At 50.8% G+C, this 16,892-nt stretch overlaps 5 protein-coding genes across 5 annotated transcripts in view; 4 read left to right on the top strand and 1 right to left on the bottom strand.

Moving 5' to 3' along the window:
- Positions 1-547: 547 nt before the first annotated feature.
- Positions 548-2,822, top strand: BU24DRAFT_414902 (uncharacterized protein; the record flags this gene model as incomplete). Its single annotated transcript, XM_033526254.1, has 3 exons — positions 548-1,148; positions 1,206-2,397; positions 2,549-2,822. The coding sequence occupies 3 exons, from the start codon at positions 548-550 to the stop codon at positions 2,820-2,822; spliced, it is 2,067 nt and encodes a 688-aa protein (XP_033377933.1).
- Positions 2,823-4,083: 1,261 nt separating this feature from the next.
- On the top strand, positions 4,084-5,971 carry BU24DRAFT_358575 (5`-nucleotidase protein-like protein; the record flags this gene model as incomplete). The annotated part of the gene is made up of 3 exons (XM_033524002.1): positions 4,084-4,204; positions 4,271-4,331; positions 4,387-5,971. The coding sequence occupies 3 exons, from the start codon at positions 4,084-4,086 to the stop codon at positions 5,969-5,971; spliced, it is 1,767 nt and encodes a 588-aa protein (XP_033377932.1).
- A 391-nt stretch (positions 5,972-6,362) lies between these two features.
- Positions 6,363-10,350, bottom strand: BU24DRAFT_428487 (cysteine proteinase). The gene is made up of 3 exons (XM_033529493.1): positions 9,457-10,350; positions 9,208-9,394; positions 6,363-9,153 (listed from the first exon to the last, which is right to left on the bottom strand). Exons 1-3 carry the CDS (start codon positions 9,934-9,936, stop codon positions 6,668-6,670), a joined length of 3,153 nt encoding a protein of 1,050 aa, XP_033377931.1. The 5' UTR covers positions 9,937-10,350; the 3' UTR covers positions 6,363-6,667.
- A 1,620-nt stretch (positions 10,351-11,970) lies between these two features.
- Positions 11,971-14,106, top strand: BU24DRAFT_401428 (HET-domain-containing protein). Its single transcript, XM_033525492.1, has 3 exons — positions 11,971-12,059; positions 12,110-12,146; positions 12,193-14,106. The coding sequence occupies exons 2-3, from the start codon at positions 12,144-12,146 to the stop codon at positions 13,975-13,977; spliced, it is 1,788 nt and encodes a 595-aa protein (XP_033377930.1). The 5' UTR covers positions 11,971-12,059; positions 12,110-12,143; the 3' UTR covers positions 13,978-14,106.
- A 61-nt stretch (positions 14,107-14,167) lies between these two features.
- Positions 14,168-16,892, top strand: part of BU24DRAFT_78582 (uncharacterized protein) — a 3,052-nt gene continuing 327 nt past the window's right edge. The window contains exons 1-3 of the mRNA XM_033534635.1: positions 14,168-15,614; positions 15,666-16,443; positions 16,507-16,892. The exon at positions 16,507-16,892 is cut by the window's right edge and continues 327 nt beyond it. Coding sequence (XP_033377929.1) covers positions 14,358-15,614; positions 15,666-16,443; positions 16,507-16,892 — 2,421 coding nt within the window. The 5' untranslated portion in view covers positions 14,168-14,357. The remainder of the gene's footprint in view (positions 15,615-15,665; positions 16,444-16,506) is intronic.

Genomic DNA, 16,892 nt, shown 5'->3' with positions numbered 1-16,892 from the left:
ACATCAGTAAAGACCTCTTGCAATGGTGTTGTCAGAAACGTTGTACATGCCTATAGTATCGTATGGTTCGCTGTTTACAGTAGCGTGTGATTTTGTTGTCTTCCACTTCAGACAGATCCATCCGAAGTGCGAAAGCATTCTCACCAGCAGCCTAGAAACAGTGTGGTAACCATGGAGGTTTGTTTGTTTTCTTTTCGACTTCGACGTCATCGTAGGGTAGCAATACAATTGACTGTGTTTGTTTATTCGTTCAGTCCCAAGAAGTGATTGATGCCTAGCAGTGCCAGAGTAACCACAACTTGCCTTTACCTTTGGAGCGTTGCTGTAGATACGCCACACGTATGTTGACGGCCATTTAACGGCTACCATCACACGCTGCCTTCCTTTCCCCTTCTTCTATTTTCTCTTCATACCCCTTGAGTATCTTGGTAAGTCATTCCACCCTTCTCATGATCACAGAATCTAATACATCTAGTGAGTTTGATCATTCACACTGATTACATTCACACCATCTCTCTCATCCTTTTCTTCTACACATTCAGACAGAATGTTGAAGTCTACAGCTTTTGTGAGCACCTCTCGAATTCCTGTCCGGAAGTCTCAGCGCCTCTCACTTCCGGTACGTGTGCCGAACCAGTCGGCAACCCCCACCCCCGTCAAAGCAGCAGTCATCCAAGACAATACCATGACCTCTTTGTCGGGCTCGACCCTCACAGCACGCCAGGCGGCTCGCAACTCGCGCCTGCGCCCATGGGCAGCACCTCGCGTCACTGGCGGGTCTGCCCCCAAGCCCACGACAAGCACCACTAGCCTACCACAGCAGGCCGGAGCGACTTCTCCGAAATCAAAGTCAGTGAACGACCAGAAGCATACGATGAGTAAGCAGGCAGTCTCCCGTCAAGCAACCACCGTCGCGCCGAAGTCGATGCCAGCGAAAGGAAAGGAGGAGATGAAGAAGCACGCGATGAGTAAGCAGGCAGTCCCTCGACAAGCAACCACTGCCGCGCCCAAGTCGGTGCAATTGAAAGTTAACGACAAGAAAGAGGAGGAGTTGAGGGGGAATGGTTCTAGACGGAGGATGGATACCAGGACGAAGGGAGGAAAGGTTGGAGGAACTGTGGAGAAGAAGTCGGTCAAGCTTCCAGGAGGTAAGTGTTTTCTCTTCCTTTGGCCTCATTGATATCCAGTAACTAACCAACAAACAGCTACCGCCAGAGCCACCCCCTCTCGTTCCGCTCGTTCTGCTCGAGCAACCCATCGTTCGATCCCCGAGAGGCCTCGCTCGCCTCCACCCACCCGCCCTGACCCACCGACCTCAAGCCGCGCTGGACGGCTGATCGGACCTGACGCACTGTTCCCGTCAAATGTTGATGGAACCAAGGCCTGCAAGAAGGTACGGTTCTGCAATCAACCGACAGTGCACGAGGTAGGCTACTACCTGACAAAGCCCGATCCCAATCAGCCCATGCCAAAGGTCATGCCGGCTCGGAAGTCCCGGGGGTGCAAAAGAATGATGCAGGCGACGAGGAACGAGAGCGGCGAGGTGGCCACCATCACGCTGGACGACAAATTCCTCACCCGCATCAAGCAAGTTCGCGGCTACCTTGCCCGTCAAGAGTCAGCGGTTGGCATCCAGCCATCTTACGGTAACGACAACTTCGTCGTCGACTTGAGTCCTGACACGATTCGGTCTTCCAATATCGTCAAGGTTAACCTTGAGACCAGGATGTCCCAATCGCTTGACTTCAAGGTGCCGTTCATTCCAGCTGAAGCAGGTGTCGCCGGTGAGCAGGAGGGTTATGGTGTCTTCGGCCCTTGCCAGTTCAAGGCAGAGTGGATTGAGACTGACGAGGAGGACATTTTGGATGACCTTCTGCTCCCGGATGACGATGATAGCGATGACGGTGAGGGTGCTCCTGGCCCATGTCTGCTCAAGGCAGAATGGATCGAGACTGAGGAGGACGTTCTCGACGGGCTTGAGCTTCCCGACGACGACGACGATGACGACGAAGACGACGATGACGACGCCGTTGTCGGCACTGACGAGGGTGTATCCGGTCCATGCCTGCTCAAGGCAGAGTGGATCGAGACCACCGAGGATAACACCTTGGATGGTCTTGAGCTCCCTGAGCTCGACAGTGACAACGACACCCCCGAAAGTTCCGACATCGAGGAGGAAGCTGGAGCCGAGATGGATGCTGCCCCCAAAGCTCCATTCAAGGATCAATGGATAGAGACCGCCAAAGACAAGACCCTCGACGGCCTCGATTTCGCCCTTTTCGATGGCGATATCTGGATCTCGCCGAGCAGAGAGAAGCTCTATTCCGAGATCATCAATGATCCCCGGTTCTGCCATGCTTCTATGGCTGTCTATCGTGACTTGGGCGTATGCCCCGAGTAAGCGTCGTCGTTCGTCGGGAGTAAGGGTGGTGTACGGAACTTGGTACGGTGGACTACAAGGCAACCAGGAGGATCGGTTAGTGAGTGTTGTCCAAACTATAATTGATTTTTTTTTGTTTTGTACTTGCGAATACTGATTCGGTGATAGGCTTGGGATTTGGTACCAGCATTGGTTTCACACGACTACCTGGAGGATTGGAGGACTTTACGACTACAGACATACTGGACGACTTTCCGACTACACACTGGACGACTTCACGACTTCACGACTTCACGACTTCACGACTTCAATAGCTATACGACCTTGCGATTTTACGGACTGGGCGACTCCACAACGACATTACCCTGGCATGGATACAATCATTGGAGCGAAACATAATCTCTGTAAGTCGTATAACATCCTGATTTTCAAAGAACACTGACAAGCACTCCAGCAGGCAATTCAAAACAATAAAGACTCGCGGCGTCCTATAATCGACTTAGGGCGGGGTATGTGGTGGGACCCCGCTTTCGACAAAACTTTTGACAATACACACTGTAATACACTTTGTTGTGTTTGCTGTCATGTCTTACAAGACATGGGGTTCGGCATCCCCGATGGAACACACGCCGACTGTAGTTAAAAGGAAGTCTGACTAAAACACCGTTCGTATTGGCTTGACATTGAACATTGACATAACAACAGGACTCAGTATGGTACGCCTCCAAGCCTCCTTGACCTGATTCAAGTAATGCAGGGTGCAGGTTTTGTAGTCTTTGGTATGGTATCCTGGAGATTTCAATGTAAATCGAGGATGCAGATTCTCCAAGTACATGGTAACATGGTTCGTGAGTTGGATCGATCGACATCTTACTTACCCACTGCGATCTGGTGGCCTCGCTCCTTCTTCCCCAGGGCAATGGCAAGGACTCGATCATGGCAGCTTGATGTTCACAAATAAAGAGATATTGCAAGGAGCTCTCGTCTATCGTCCCCTGTAGAGTCATGTGAATTCTCTATCATCCCCTTGCCTTAGATTTCGACGCCCCAATCAGTCTGCCAAGCACACGTGGTATGCCGAACAACCAGGCATGAAGAGGATTCGCAGGGGTTATATCGGGGCTCGCCGTGACGAACTGATTGGAGATGTTTACGCCGTGTCCCTGAGCGACCCGTCCCATGTCCCTGTGCCTGGAAAACGGGACGGGGAAGTGCAGTGTAGGTATCTGGTGGTTGGAATTCGAGTAACATTTGGCCGCGGTCTTGTCCATCAAATCGCGCTAACAAACACACGTGCGATGCTGACTGGTCGAATCGTTATCAAGCCATCGGGCTAATCCAAAAGTAGAAGCTGCAAACCACAGCCAAGCCCGGCATGCCCAGACATTCAACCTGATTCTACCTAGAATCATCAGTTGGGGTCTTCGGTGCTGGGAATCAACCGACAAATTAAAGTCAAAGCACGATGCAGCTCCTCTCTCGCCTCCCACTGATAGTCCTAGTTCTCGACGAACTCCCCGGATTATAAAGGTCCAGGAAACCTCAATTCCAGAGTCAACGGTTCTTGTGCTTTCTCGCCCTTCCTGCTTGAAAGCATTCCACGAGCTTACGCTGTGGCCCGATTCCATCTTGTACCTTTCTTCGTCTTCGCCTTGACATAGTTATAGCAAGAGCAATTTCACGTAGTCAAGATGAGGTTCTCTATGCAATATGTCGCCTCCACACTTGCGCTATCGGCGTTGAGCTTTGTCTCTGCAGAGGAGAGTCTCTACAGCCGTAGGATGGCAAAGAGAGGCATTGATGCCAATGGCAACTACAATATCTGTATGTATCAATTGCCCGGCCGTAGTGCCTCCACCTTTTGTGCAATCATGAACTGACGAAATCTAGCTTTCTTCCACGTCAATGATGTTCACTCTCATCTTGACGAGTTCAGTTCAAGTGGTACCGAGTAAGTAATTGGGTTACCTACCAATACATAACAATGTAAGCTAACCAGCATTTAGCTGTACTCGCCCAGAGCGAGGTTGCTACGGAGGTTATGCTCGCATAAAGCACGTCGTCGAGAGCCAGCGTCCACAGTACAACGACAGCCTGTGGCTCAATGTTGGTGATGAGTTCCAGGGCACCCTGTTCTACTCCTACTACGGTGGCGAGAAGATCGCCGAAACTCTTAACCAGCTCAACTTCGACGCAATGACTCTCGGAAACCACGAATTCGATGGTGGAGATGAGGAGCTTGGCCAATTCGTTGCCAACTTGACCAATTTACCCATTATCAGCGCCAATGTTCACTCTGAGAACGAGATCCTGAACAAGTCCATCAAGCCTTACCATATCTTTGAGAAGCAAGGTATTGCGATCATTGGTGTTACTACCCAGGACACCGCAAGCATCTCCAACCCCGATGAAACTACCACTTTCGGCGACCCAATTGAGGCTGTTCAGAATGCCATTGACGAAATCAAGAGCAAGACCAACATCACCCGCATTGCGGCCATCACTCACATCGGTTATGACAAGGATCAGGAACTCGCCAAAGCCACCACCGGTCTTCAGCTTATCATGGGAGGCCACAGCCATACTCTCCTCGGCGATATGGAGGACGCCGAAGGCAAGTACCCCACCATCGTGAAGAACAAGGACGACGAAGAAGTTTTCATCGTCACTGCATACAGATGGGGCGAGTATGTCGGTTACATTGACGTCACCTACGACCCCGAGGGCAAGATCCTTGCCTACCACGGAGCACCAATCCACATCACCAACACCACGGAGCAAGACAAGGAGCTCCAGGCCGAGATCGAGGAATGGCGCGGACCCTTCGAGGCCTTCGCATCCGAGGTCCTTGGCACCACCGAGAACGATCTCGACCAGACCACCTGCCAGAAGAAGGAGTGCACCCTCGGTGACTTCATGGCGGACGCCATGTACGACTACCGCAAGAACAGCTCCGCCAACGTCTCCTTCGCCATCATCAACGCCGGCGGCATCCGCGCCACCATCGAGAAAGGCAACATCACCCGCGGCGCGGTCCTCACCTCCTTCCCCTTCGGCAACTCCATCGTCGAGCTGACTCTCAACGGCTCCGCCCTGTGGAACGTCCTCGAGGGCGTCATGTCGAAAGTCAACGTGCTGAACGGCAAGGAAGTCACCTCCTTCATCCAAGTCTCCAAGGGCATCGAGATCGAGTACAACCCTTCCAACGCCAACCTCACCAAGCTCGTCAGCGTCAAGATCAACGACGAGGACCTCAACAACAGCACGGAGTACCAGTTCGTCACCCTCGACTTCCTCGCAGGCGGCGGCGACAACATCTTCACCCCGACCACCGAGTTCGTCACCCTCGACACCCAGGACGAGGTCCTAACACAGTACATCGCGCAGAAGAGCCCCGTCAAGGTCGAGGAGGAGGGCCGCATCAAGCAGGTCGACGGCCAGAAGAACACTACCTCCCCGACCCCGACCCCCAGCGGCACTGCGGGCGGCGCCGCCCCGCCTACGTCGACGCCTGGTGCGGCTGCTGGTCGATCGCCTGAGGTTTTGGGCGCGCTGGTCCTCGCGATGCTTGTTAGCGTGTTTGTTTTGTAGATGTGAGATTGTTTTTGTCATGCGGTAGTGGGAATAAATGCAAGAAAAAGGGGTGAGCAATGAAAAATCTTAATGTACAATAATGACGAATGTATCCAATTACTTCATTCATACGCAAGAGACTCTGGATTGCGTTGCGGCCAAGTGTCTCGGTCGGCGATGCGTGTACTCGTTCTCTTCTTACTGGGCTGACTATACAATATAAAGATGGTAATGCTGATAGGCTAGTAAATAGCAGCAACAAGAATTCCAATGGCGCGAGATCGTACGTGGTGAAGATTAATATTACCAATAAGAAACAAAGAAGCGTAATAAGTAAAACCAAAGGTGATGAACTCATCACACAAAATCACGTTTTTCACTTGAGTCAAGAGGTTGATTCGATGTTAAGTTGAGAGATGTATGTATTCAACGAAGGTTTACTATATTTGAAGGAAAAAACAAAACAAAACAAAACGATTACTCCAAGAACACCGCGCTTGCTTGTATGTACATCCCATTCCATCAACTACAGCCAGTGTATGTGTGTGAAAAAATGACTTCAAAATTCCAAAGCGTCCTCCCTATCAAAGAGAAATTCCAATACAGAAAAGAATGGGATTTTGTGGCGTAGACTTCATCGTAAAACAAAAAACTAACTGTGGGAAATCATGTCGCGAAGGTTACAATTTAAAGTGTGGAAGAGATGCGTTGCGCTTAGGACAGGGTGCCGGAGCGGTCGCGTTCCATTCCGGCGGGAGCATTCCCGACCTGCTGGACGCGCTCTGCGAGCGCAGAATCGAGATTTCCCCTTGTGCGGAGAGGACTCGTTGCGTCGGCGGCGCTGTCGTCTACGTCGAGTTCTTTCTCTTTCCGCCTGACTACGTTGCTGATGACCGAGCTGTCGTCGCCGTCGCCGGACCTCTTGCGTGCCCCTTCGCCGTTGTCGACTTCGATGGTGACGTCGGTGTCCTTGGAGAAGACGCGCAAGCCCAGGACGCAGACTGCGTTCCAGGGGTCGCGCTCGAACTCGTCTTCTTCTTCTTGACGGAATCGCTGGTACTGGGCACGATCGGTCAAGAAGCGTGGGACTTCTTCAAAGCCGTCGGTATCTGATCCACAATCGCCCGAATCTGGGCCGTCAATCTCGGAGTCCCAGGAGGAAAAGTCGGATAGTTCATCCGTGGCGTAGATGCCTTCACGAGCACGGTGAGAACATGTACTTGCTCCTCGGCCGCGAGTGACTTGGATACCAGGTCTCACACCGGGAATGGGGGAGAGTGTGGCGCGTCGGGATGGAGTTGGGGATGGTTGCGTTCCGCGGCGATCTGGGCGCGGGCTGTAAGGGCGTTGAGAGGGTGTGCCAGGGCGGAATTCATCGCTCAAAGGTGTTGGGACAGGCGAGTCGGTTCTCTCCCCATCATTATAACCATCTCGTCCGTTGTATCCATCTCTTCCGTTATAGCCATCTCGGCCGTTATAACCATCACGGCCCTGGTAGCCTCCAGGCAACTCCGCATTGTACCCATCTCGACCTTGGAAAGATCCAGGCATATTCTGGTTGTAACCGCCTCGCCCTTGGAGAGCTCCTGGCATTGCCTGGTTGTAACCTCCACGCCCTTGAAGCGCCTCGGCCATGCTCTGTGGCTTTTTGAAGGCTTCATTGTAGCCACCGCGACCCTGTAGAGCACCAGGCATGCTCGCATTGTAGCCATCGCGGCCTTTGTTATATCCACTGCGGCCAGCGAACCCACCAGGGCTGGGAGAGCGGTCATGAGTCTGTTCGATGGGTAGGTTGCTGGTGCTGCCGGATCGTTGGTGCCTGGTGACAGCGGCGTGTAGGGGCTTCTCGTCCTCATCTAATGAAACGCGTTGATCTTCATCAATATTGATACCAAGGCCACTCAAGTCGGCAAGCTTCTTTTCGACCTCTTTGACATCATTGCGGGATTTCCGCGAGCTCTTAGCAGCCTTCTTCTGTTCGCGAAGTTTTTGCTTCTTCAACAGTTTGGCACGCTGCTCGTAGGCGTGTTTCATCTGTGCTTTCTTGCGCTCAACCTTTTCCTCACGTTCTCGGCGAAGCTTATCCTGCTCCTGCTCACGGAACTGTCCCTTTGCATGTGCAAGATCATAAGACAACCCAATCGAAAGTAGTTTCTCACGGCGTGTGGTACATGTTGCCCGGATGACTTCCTCCGGCGTGCGATTCGGGAGCCTGGTCGCCTTGATCTTGAGTAAAACGGTGTAATTTCCGGCTTCGAGATCCAATTCAGTAGAGACAGAACGCTTCATATAGTACGTGCCATTGCTTCGTACGATGTATTCTTCTTCGTCATCCTTGTGGAGCCTGAACTGCAGATGGAACTCATACTCGCCCTCCAATCCCAGGAAGTATCGATCATCGAGCTGATTTAGGACAATAACAACAGGACTAGGCTTAGACAAACAGATCTTGAACTTGGTATCGAGGTAGTCGACCGACCATGGGACATTGACACTAGTCCATTGCTGAGAAACGGTCCATTCCGGTCCAAACAGCCTTGTTCGGTCGAAGTGTTGGTAATGGCGGAGCAAGTCCTTGTAAGAAATCCAGAAAACGCCATCGTCGCCGAACTTGTGGTTCAGTATCTGCATCCATTCGGGAGTCCACTCCTCAGATCCGTCGCTCCATCGTCCAGTCCATTCGGTTCTGCCCCAGGGATTTCGAAGCTTCAGCAGACGATGTTCGCCTATTTCGCGAGCCTCCATGATGGAGTACGCATGCTTTTCTTGGATGCCTCGGCGTTCGCCATAGATTCCACCCATCTGTCCACATCCGAAGAGGAATGTTTTGTTCACATTCAAGAGCTCTTCGCGCCAAAACTTGTCCTTGTCGAGGATATCGGTTGCGAAAACTTCGGAGGTCACACCACCGGTCAGATCCTCGATACCCTCGCCGACGAATCCGCCTTCGATGGCGTTGTAGTCCCCGTGTGCCTTAGCATACGCCTTCTCCAAGAGGGGCAGCCATGTTTCGTTTGGATCGCTGCATTGTGCGAAATACAGCGCTCTTGATCCAGTCTGCATGACCGTACGGTATTCTTCCTCCGGGCTTTTACGGTTTTGCAACTCCAGCCATTGGTGTCGCCCTAGGGTAGCTTCGTCGAAATCCTCTTTGATCAGGTATAATTTGTCATCAATGACTTCTGAGATCCACTCTCCATCTATCCAACAATGTCAGCGTTCGCTCTATCACGACGGTGTGCGGCAATGGGTACCTCGGTGAAAAACGAATCCGTATACGCCAACCTGTTCATCTCGAGCAACACACACCCTCTGTATCAAGCCTTCTTTGTTACTTATTGTAGCGAGTGCGGACATGAACCAGCAGTCTCCGTCGTTGCCTTGTCGAACATCGTTTGCGGTAGCTCCTTCGATAAAGAATTGAGGTTTGTCAAAAATATCCTGTTCAACGGAAACATGTCAGCTTGAATCAGTGCATCGTTACCAGTTCGGGAGCGGCATACCTCAATCCTCTTGACTGACATTGGCTGGAAGGTGGACTTGTCCTCGTTCAATGCAGTCAAACAGTCCGGTGGAATCTCTGGGAACATTTGCGATCGCTTGAAGTCGGATTCGATATCGAAATGAGGATCGCGATACTTCTGGTTAAGGCGCCGACATTCCTTGACAATCTTCTCGACCTTCTTCTTGCAGGCATCGGCAGCTTCTTCATATGACGCCACAGCATTCTGTCCAGGAATGGAGCCTTTGGGTGTATGCGCCGCTGCGCGCTTTGCATAGAGGTTGTCAGGTAGAATGGTGAAGATCTTTCCAGGATGCTTGGTGGTGAAGCTGTCCCAAAACTGATCGATGCTCTTCTGTGGAGGTTGCTTCTTCACCCTAAGGCGAGGACGCTGTGCAAGATCATGAGCCATGATGCTGGGTGCTTTGGATTGTGGTCGAGTGACGTTGACCATATCGATATTGGAAATCTGCGAGTCCATGGTTTTCGTGAGCGAGACGACGAGGGTAGGCGTGGCGTGGCAGCTTGCGCTACTCTAGCTACACTTGTGTGCTCTAGATGCTGAGGACAGAAGCGGCAGCGGGAGCAATGGTAGAAGCAGGAGTAGTGAGTTGGAAGAAGTGACCCTGTGTTGCGTACATTGGGGGCCGCCAGCTCATTGATAAAGAAAAGAAAAAGATGTGAGGGAGAGGCCTCCGATAGGGATGATTAGGATTCAGCCGCAGCCATGACGGAGTAGCGTTCGGAGCAAAGAGTGCAATGTGCAAAGGTACAGCAACTGTGAGTGGATGGAGGTTGAATGTGGAGAGCTGCCACTCACTGTCGTGCTGCTGCTGGTGCTGCTGTGAGCCTGTGAGACTACCTACCCAGCAACTAGTAGTAGAGTGACCCTCAGTGATGGATGGAAGTCAGAAATAGCAACCCCCCGGTCGAGCTCAGAGATGGGATAAGTGGGTCCCGAGGTCAGACACTTGCCTTCTTTAGGTCCTAGCGCCCAGAGTCCAAGGGAGCCTGGACAGTCTAGGCGCACGGGAAGAGTTGATACAACCGAATCTCTCCTCTCTTCACCGTTCGTTCATTCGATAATACCCATTTCCCTAGTTATCTCTCTCCGTGTCTACGATGAAATTCTGTCATTTCTCACCCTCTTACTACAACTCCCTACATGACAAATCTATCCATCCAGACAGATAATCCTCCTTCCAGAGACCATGTGAATGGACGTAAGGAGCCCATACGGAGTACCTCGGCGCCCATACAGGTCACACAATGGCTGTTATTCGTTTTCCACATATTGACACTATTGACTGAGATATTGAAATCTATGGAATACCATTGGATGTAGTGTAAAATTCACAGTTACACGGTGCAGAATGCAACGCCCTGATCTGACGATCCAACGGTTCGGCGGGAGACCAAGCTTACCGCTCTTTCTTGAGTGACTCGAGATTGAGAACCCGTACGCGATCCGATTCAGCGGCAGTCACCGTACCCTTCCGTAGGGAGGCTGGCTGACCTGCCCAGTGCGCTTCTAGAATTTGTCCACTTCTTCTGTCGTCGATGAAAACCGACAGTTCTTGAGCAATCCGCAAATGACAATCATACCCAATTGCTGCGAGCCGACCATGCACCGGAACGTTGTTGCATGGAGCACATCAGCAGGAGGACAAAGATGATGCTACACGCCTGCTGCCTCATATTGATTATAGCCGCACTCACTGTTCTGTGAATATACAACCCCCACCAGTGTCCACATTTCGCTTAGCAACACTGCTGATACTAGATTGATACCATAGCGAACAGAGTGCCGCGGATCTTTGATTTTGAAATTGTATCATAGACATCGCAACCTTCTATACAATGGGTAAGCTCGTGGAGATGGTGTACATCCTGCGAATCGAGAAAACCTGGGTGCCTGCGGCTGTCCCTGCATCATATTCCACGACGTCATCCGTTGCATTCGTAATGACCCTCTTGCTGACCATCGTATCTCGACAAGCGGTCGAGAGAGTGGTTCCTTGAGTCACGGTTGCAGCGACATGCAGGACCAACAAGCTGCTCGGCTCCCAATCATGCAAACCCTCAGCCCTATGGGAATTTACGAACCGTTCCTAGCCCCGCGCTCGATACTCAGCTGACAGCTTCACCGTTGGATTTTTCCTCTGACAAATAGGATGTCCTGAATAGCGTGTTTCGTCGCTTCGTCGCTTTCACAGCCCAGCGATCGGGTACTCGGACAGGTACTCGACTGGCACCATGTGGGCCTTTCCAACGCTGCTCCCGCTTGCCGCTTGGTCTGCAGCAACGGCCGGAAGGCGATGCATGTCGGTTGCGTGAGAAGTATCGCTTTCTCCGTGTGCCGAAAGCATACTACTAAACCAGGGATCCAACAGAGCATGCATGTTCTTGCGCGAGGCTGAGCGGTGAGCACTTGGCAGAGCTTTGAACATTCGATTAAAAATGAACCTTGCAAGGCAGCCTTGCCGGACCAATCTGCTGGTTCCAGCAGTCATCAGCTGCTACCTCTCTGCGATCTCTTGCATCAAGTTGCATTTTATTTTTGCGCCGATCTGCACAAGTCTAGCTGTAGAGCTCTTGTCACGAGTAAGAATAGAGTTGTTTTGAAGAAGGCGAAACACTCATCGAAGTTTTAGTCTCACAGTAGTTATCTCACAAAAAGGCCCCACCATGGTCAGTGCAGCTGTAGATCTGAAGCACGAAACACTAAATTGTACAGGGAAATCGTATCAAAGTCTTAGATATTCTGCCTCTACATTCATCTGAAGGAAGGGAGGACACTATAGAATGCGAAATCCGCACCGTTGACCTTGGAGAATATGGATTGATGGAACAATATGAGACGCTCTCGTATGTTTGGGGTAACCAGACATCTACACTACCCATTTTCATTTCAGCGCAAAAGGTGGACGTGACCACGAGCTTATACGCGATAATGCAGCAAATTCGACTGCCTGATCACAAAAGAACATTATGGATCGACCAGATCTGTATTGATCAAATGAACCCTGCGGAGAAAGCAGAGCAGGTACCCCTCATGGGGAAGATCTATTCCAATTGTACACGGTGTCTCGTATGGCTAGGCACAATTCCACATGAAAAGCATATCTCGCTGGAGGATGCAGAGGCCGCGTTTGAAATCATCCGATACATGGCAGCTGCTTCGAAAGCGAGTACAGATGCAGACATCAATTATCGCGTGCCATCGTGCATCACAACTGGTCTGCCATCGCAAGAGTCAAGCCTTGCAGGAGCCATGCGAGCTATGTCAGCCATATCGAGTGCAGAAAACCCGTGGTGGCATCGTGTATGGACCGTGCAGGAGGCATCGCTGCCGAAACAGCTTTTACTTCTTTGGGGACCTATAGCTATATCGTGGGACACAATATGTCAAGCATCGGCTTGTTGGACTGGTGCTAAAGGCAAGTTTCCGAGAGCCGTCTGGGATTTCATATCGTCTCCCTCTTACTTAGAAACAACGAAAGCCCTGCTCATTCATTCTCTCTGGATTCAGGCTACCTGCCAGGATAAACCTTTCTCTCTTGTCCGTCGCTGGCGTCACAGGATAGCGACTGATCCTCGAGACAAAATCTATGGCTTGTTGGGTTTGTTACAGACACGTGGCAGCCTGCCCTCCGTCGAGGAATGTAGATACGATATTCCTGCAGCCGAAGTTTTCGCCAGGCTAACGATCGACTTGATCATCAACGAAAACAGTCTCCTACCCCTGATGAACGACCCCAGGCTCGAGCCTGAAATACGGACAGAAGCCGTTCAGTCCTGGGTCATGGATGTGAAATCGCTTCCTTTACATGATACTGACTGGTATCACATTTATGGAAGTCCATACTACAACGCCGATAAAGGGCTACCACCCTTGAATCTCGAGCCCTTGCGACTGGCAGTCGCGGAAGGAAGGTACGACACGCTGGAACTAAAGGGCATCACAGTCGACACAGTGAAGGATGTGCACCCAGATAGTATAATCGTTGTCAATTCCGGGAACAATGCGGAGAAGCTACGATTCGATACGCTCTTGTCCTGGTACGAAACTGCCAAACAGTCTGCAACACGAGAACCGCAAGAAACGTTCGCAAAGCTCCTCCTTGGTACACTCATCAGACACGTAGAACAGCAGCCGAAGCGTTGGGTCACTCCCGAGGACGAAGCAGACGTCCTGTCGTTCCTAGACTCACAGAGCGTGGCTTCGGAACTACGATTGACGATCTTCCACCAGACGCGGAACCAGAAGTTTTATATCACAGAGGGTGGCCGTTTTGGGCTCGGTCATCTCGACACCAGACCTGGGGATGAGGTGTGGATTTTGGGTGGTGGCTCGGTTCCATTCACGCTGAGGCCGAAAGAGAGGGACGGGAAGAAGTCTCCCTCCTCTGGTATATTTGAAGGGACATTCGTTGGAAGGACTTACGTGCAGGGTATCATGGACGGTGAAGCAGTTCCAGGTGAAGATGAACTGAGCGAAAGGAAGGTTCTTTTATCTTAATGGAACTATTGCATAGACATGCGTAGTAAATGTAGATGATATACTGCACTTGTGGGACAAGCTGAGCAGATTTCAGGAAACAGGTATCTCAATTCTTGCTCACCCCCATTTGCCGTTTTAGGATTACAGCATTTGAATAAAGAAACCGGCGTTACACCTCCTAACAGGCGATGAAAGGGTACCAGGAACCTCATCGGCGTGGTTGCGAGGGTCTTTGTTCTTTACAAAAGCCACGACCTGCACAATAAAGGAAGGCCTAAACAAAACGCGTCCTCCAGCGCCCACATGTATATCCAGCGCCCTTTTGCTCACATCCAATTTAACAGCGGAATCGTTCTTCATCCTATCCCCCAGTTCTACGCTTACACCAAGCAATCGAAATGCCTGTCGTAACCCGGTCCCAGAGTCGTCGTCTAGCTCAAGCGCAGCTAGACGCAACGCAATCTGGATCGTCTGAACCCGCCTCAAACCGCCCCAAGCCCACCGACAAACCCACCAAAACCACCAAAAAGCCCACCAAATCCACCAAAAAAACTACCAAACCCACCAAAAAGCCAACCAAACCCACCAAGAAGCCAACCAAACCCGCCAAGAAGCCAACTAAACCCGCCAAAGAGCCCATCGATCTCACTGTTCCAGATTCAGAAAGCTCGAGTAACAGTGACCCTATACGGAATTCCAACCAACCTGAACACCCTGTGGAGGTATCACTTCCGGATCCCATTCCTGAAGGAACTCCTCAGCACGTCAGTGAAGCCCAGATATCTAGAACAGTAGCCGAGAATTCAGTAGAAGCTCTCGTCAACAGGCCCACAAGATCCCTTTGGTCTTGTTCTGGAAAGGGTTGTTCCTGCCCGCAGGGAATCTTCGAAGATTTGATCGACGAATGCACTCAATGTGGACATAAGATGCTCCTTCATCATAGGAGGGGGGAGATATACCATTGGAATGTTGTAGGAGATTTTCCTTCCCCACGAGATGAGCTGATTACTTCAATTTTGAAGATAGTCAAAGAAAAGAGGTTTGTTGCCATCCGCGCGACTCCCCAAGTTGGGAATACTGCCCTCCTTATGTTACTAGGGAACCATATTCTCTCTAGTGAACCAGAGCTGGAACCTATCTACATTCGGGGTGGTGCGGATAATTCCTATCAGCCAGGAACTCCGTATCGCGAAATTTTTTACATTGAAACCCCCAAGTGGGAGCGGTATAATGATCAACTTCGGAAACGAGAGAAGTTCCCACCTAACCGGTCAATAAGACACATATACCTCATAGACGAGGCTCAAACCTCCTATGACGATGCAGAGCTTTGGGAACTCTTTCACAAAAATCACCGGCCAAGCGGCAATTTGTGCGTCCTCATTTATTCTGGTGCGCCAGCCCGCTATATGAACAGGGCGTCAGAGGCAATTAGTCACCATGCCACCAATCTCATCGATTTACGTCCGTGTGAGCGGGGGCGACCATGCATGCTTTTTAAGCTCGATGATACAATCACTGTGGTCAACAAATGGGCCCTCGGGCAACAATATCAACTCGTTGGTCTGGTGCATCGGTACATTCATGATGCCACAGATGGACACCCTGGTATAGTTGCCTTTCTACTACAGCATTATGATAATATGTTCGAGAAGGTAAGTGTGCTTTCTATATATCTTCGAGCAACAAATTGTAACATCTCATAGTACTACAAAAAGCCTTTCGTATTGTCACCAGTCAAGCATCATCTGTTAATATGCCAACACGAAGACCTATTCCTAGATTACCTGGACCGCCGGGGAAAAGGAATATGGTCATACGGAGCTGAGAAGTTCGTAAGAAATCAATTGACGACATACTGGGGACTGCCTACGCCCAAATACATCCATGTCAAACTCGCTGACGTGCAAAAGGCGCTTCTTAGCGTTGCATCCAAAGATGGCGGGTTTACTCACATACGGAATAAACTCGACGCAATCGACGCATTTGAATTTTGCCATGAGATGGGATATCTTCACGCTAATAAAAAATCCCGCTCTAGCAGAGAGACAACCTATACCTTTCCGTCTCCAATCCACCGTCGGGTTGCATATCACCTTCTTTTCCCAGGTGGAGAACCAAATGCTGTCTTGGCGAAACTCAGTCTTAGAGACGTCTGCGTCAATGCAATTGCTCGCTTCAGTCCAAGCGCACTGCAACTCCGTGAACAGGGTACGGAGTGTTCATGGGAAAGATCAGAAGTTGTACGTCGCTATGAACTATACACCTGCCTTCATCATGAAGTTTTCAATCTCCCGGTCCTATCTGAGTACTTTCATCACGAGCCTGGCCAAATCGACTTCTACATATCTTCAAGAAGGTGGAGAATCAAATTTATGCATGATGGGAAATGCACAGGGACCGATGACGAGTCAGACGACCTAGATGACTACATCATCATCAACTTCTGCCCTCGATCTCAGCTCCGGATGGTCACACTAGAAGGTAAATCAACCTCTTGCATTGCCCTATTCTTGAATTTACCACACAATACTAAATCTTGTCTAGGCGATGCTCATTATCAGGTGTTCCACGTCGTGGTGGAACCCGATCGGCGACTCGCAGAGATATACACCTATGATCTCGAGCTACACAAGTCTTGGAAGCTCAGCGAAGAGAAACAAAGGTCGAAAGCACAAGACCTAGTGAATCACGATGACTCGGTTTCGGGATCAGCCGCCAAGGCAGACGAAGACAGACGGGAACTGGAGAGGTTGCGGCTGAAGGTCCAAATAATGGAAGATAACATGGAAAGGGAACAAGAGGAGAGGCAAAGGGAACAAGAGGAGAGGCAAAGGGAACAAGAGGAGAGGCAAAGGAAACAAGAGGAGAGGCAAAGGAAACAAGAGGAGAGGCAAAGGAAACAAGAGGAGAGGCAAAGGAAACAAGAGGAG

This window comes from Aaosphaeria arxii (assembly GCF_010015735.1).
Source record: "Aaosphaeria arxii CBS 175.79 unplaced genomic scaffold BU24scaffold_13, whole genome shotgun sequence".
NCBI lineage: Eukaryota > Fungi > Ascomycota > Dothideomycetes > Pleosporales > Aaosphaeria > Aaosphaeria arxii.
Note: the sequence above shows the minus strand (reverse complement) of the source record. Positions and strands in the feature narration are given on the sequence as shown.

What these genes read in the sequence shown, in the direction of transcription:
- BU24DRAFT_428487 (XM_033529493.1), bottom strand. Translation starts at nt 9,936, where the DNA reads ATGGACTCGCAGATTTCCAATATCGATATGGTCAACGTCACTCGACCA. An exon ending in TGTCAGTCAAGAGGATTGAG is followed by an intron (nt 9,395 to 9,456) that starts GTATGCCGCTCC and finishes TCCGTTGAACAG; the next exon opens with GATATTTTTGACAAACCTCA. An exon ending in CGGATTCGTTTTTCACCGAG is followed by an intron (nt 9,154 to 9,207) that starts GTACCCATTGCC and finishes ATTGTTGGATAG; the next exon opens with ATGGAGAGTGGATCTCAGAA.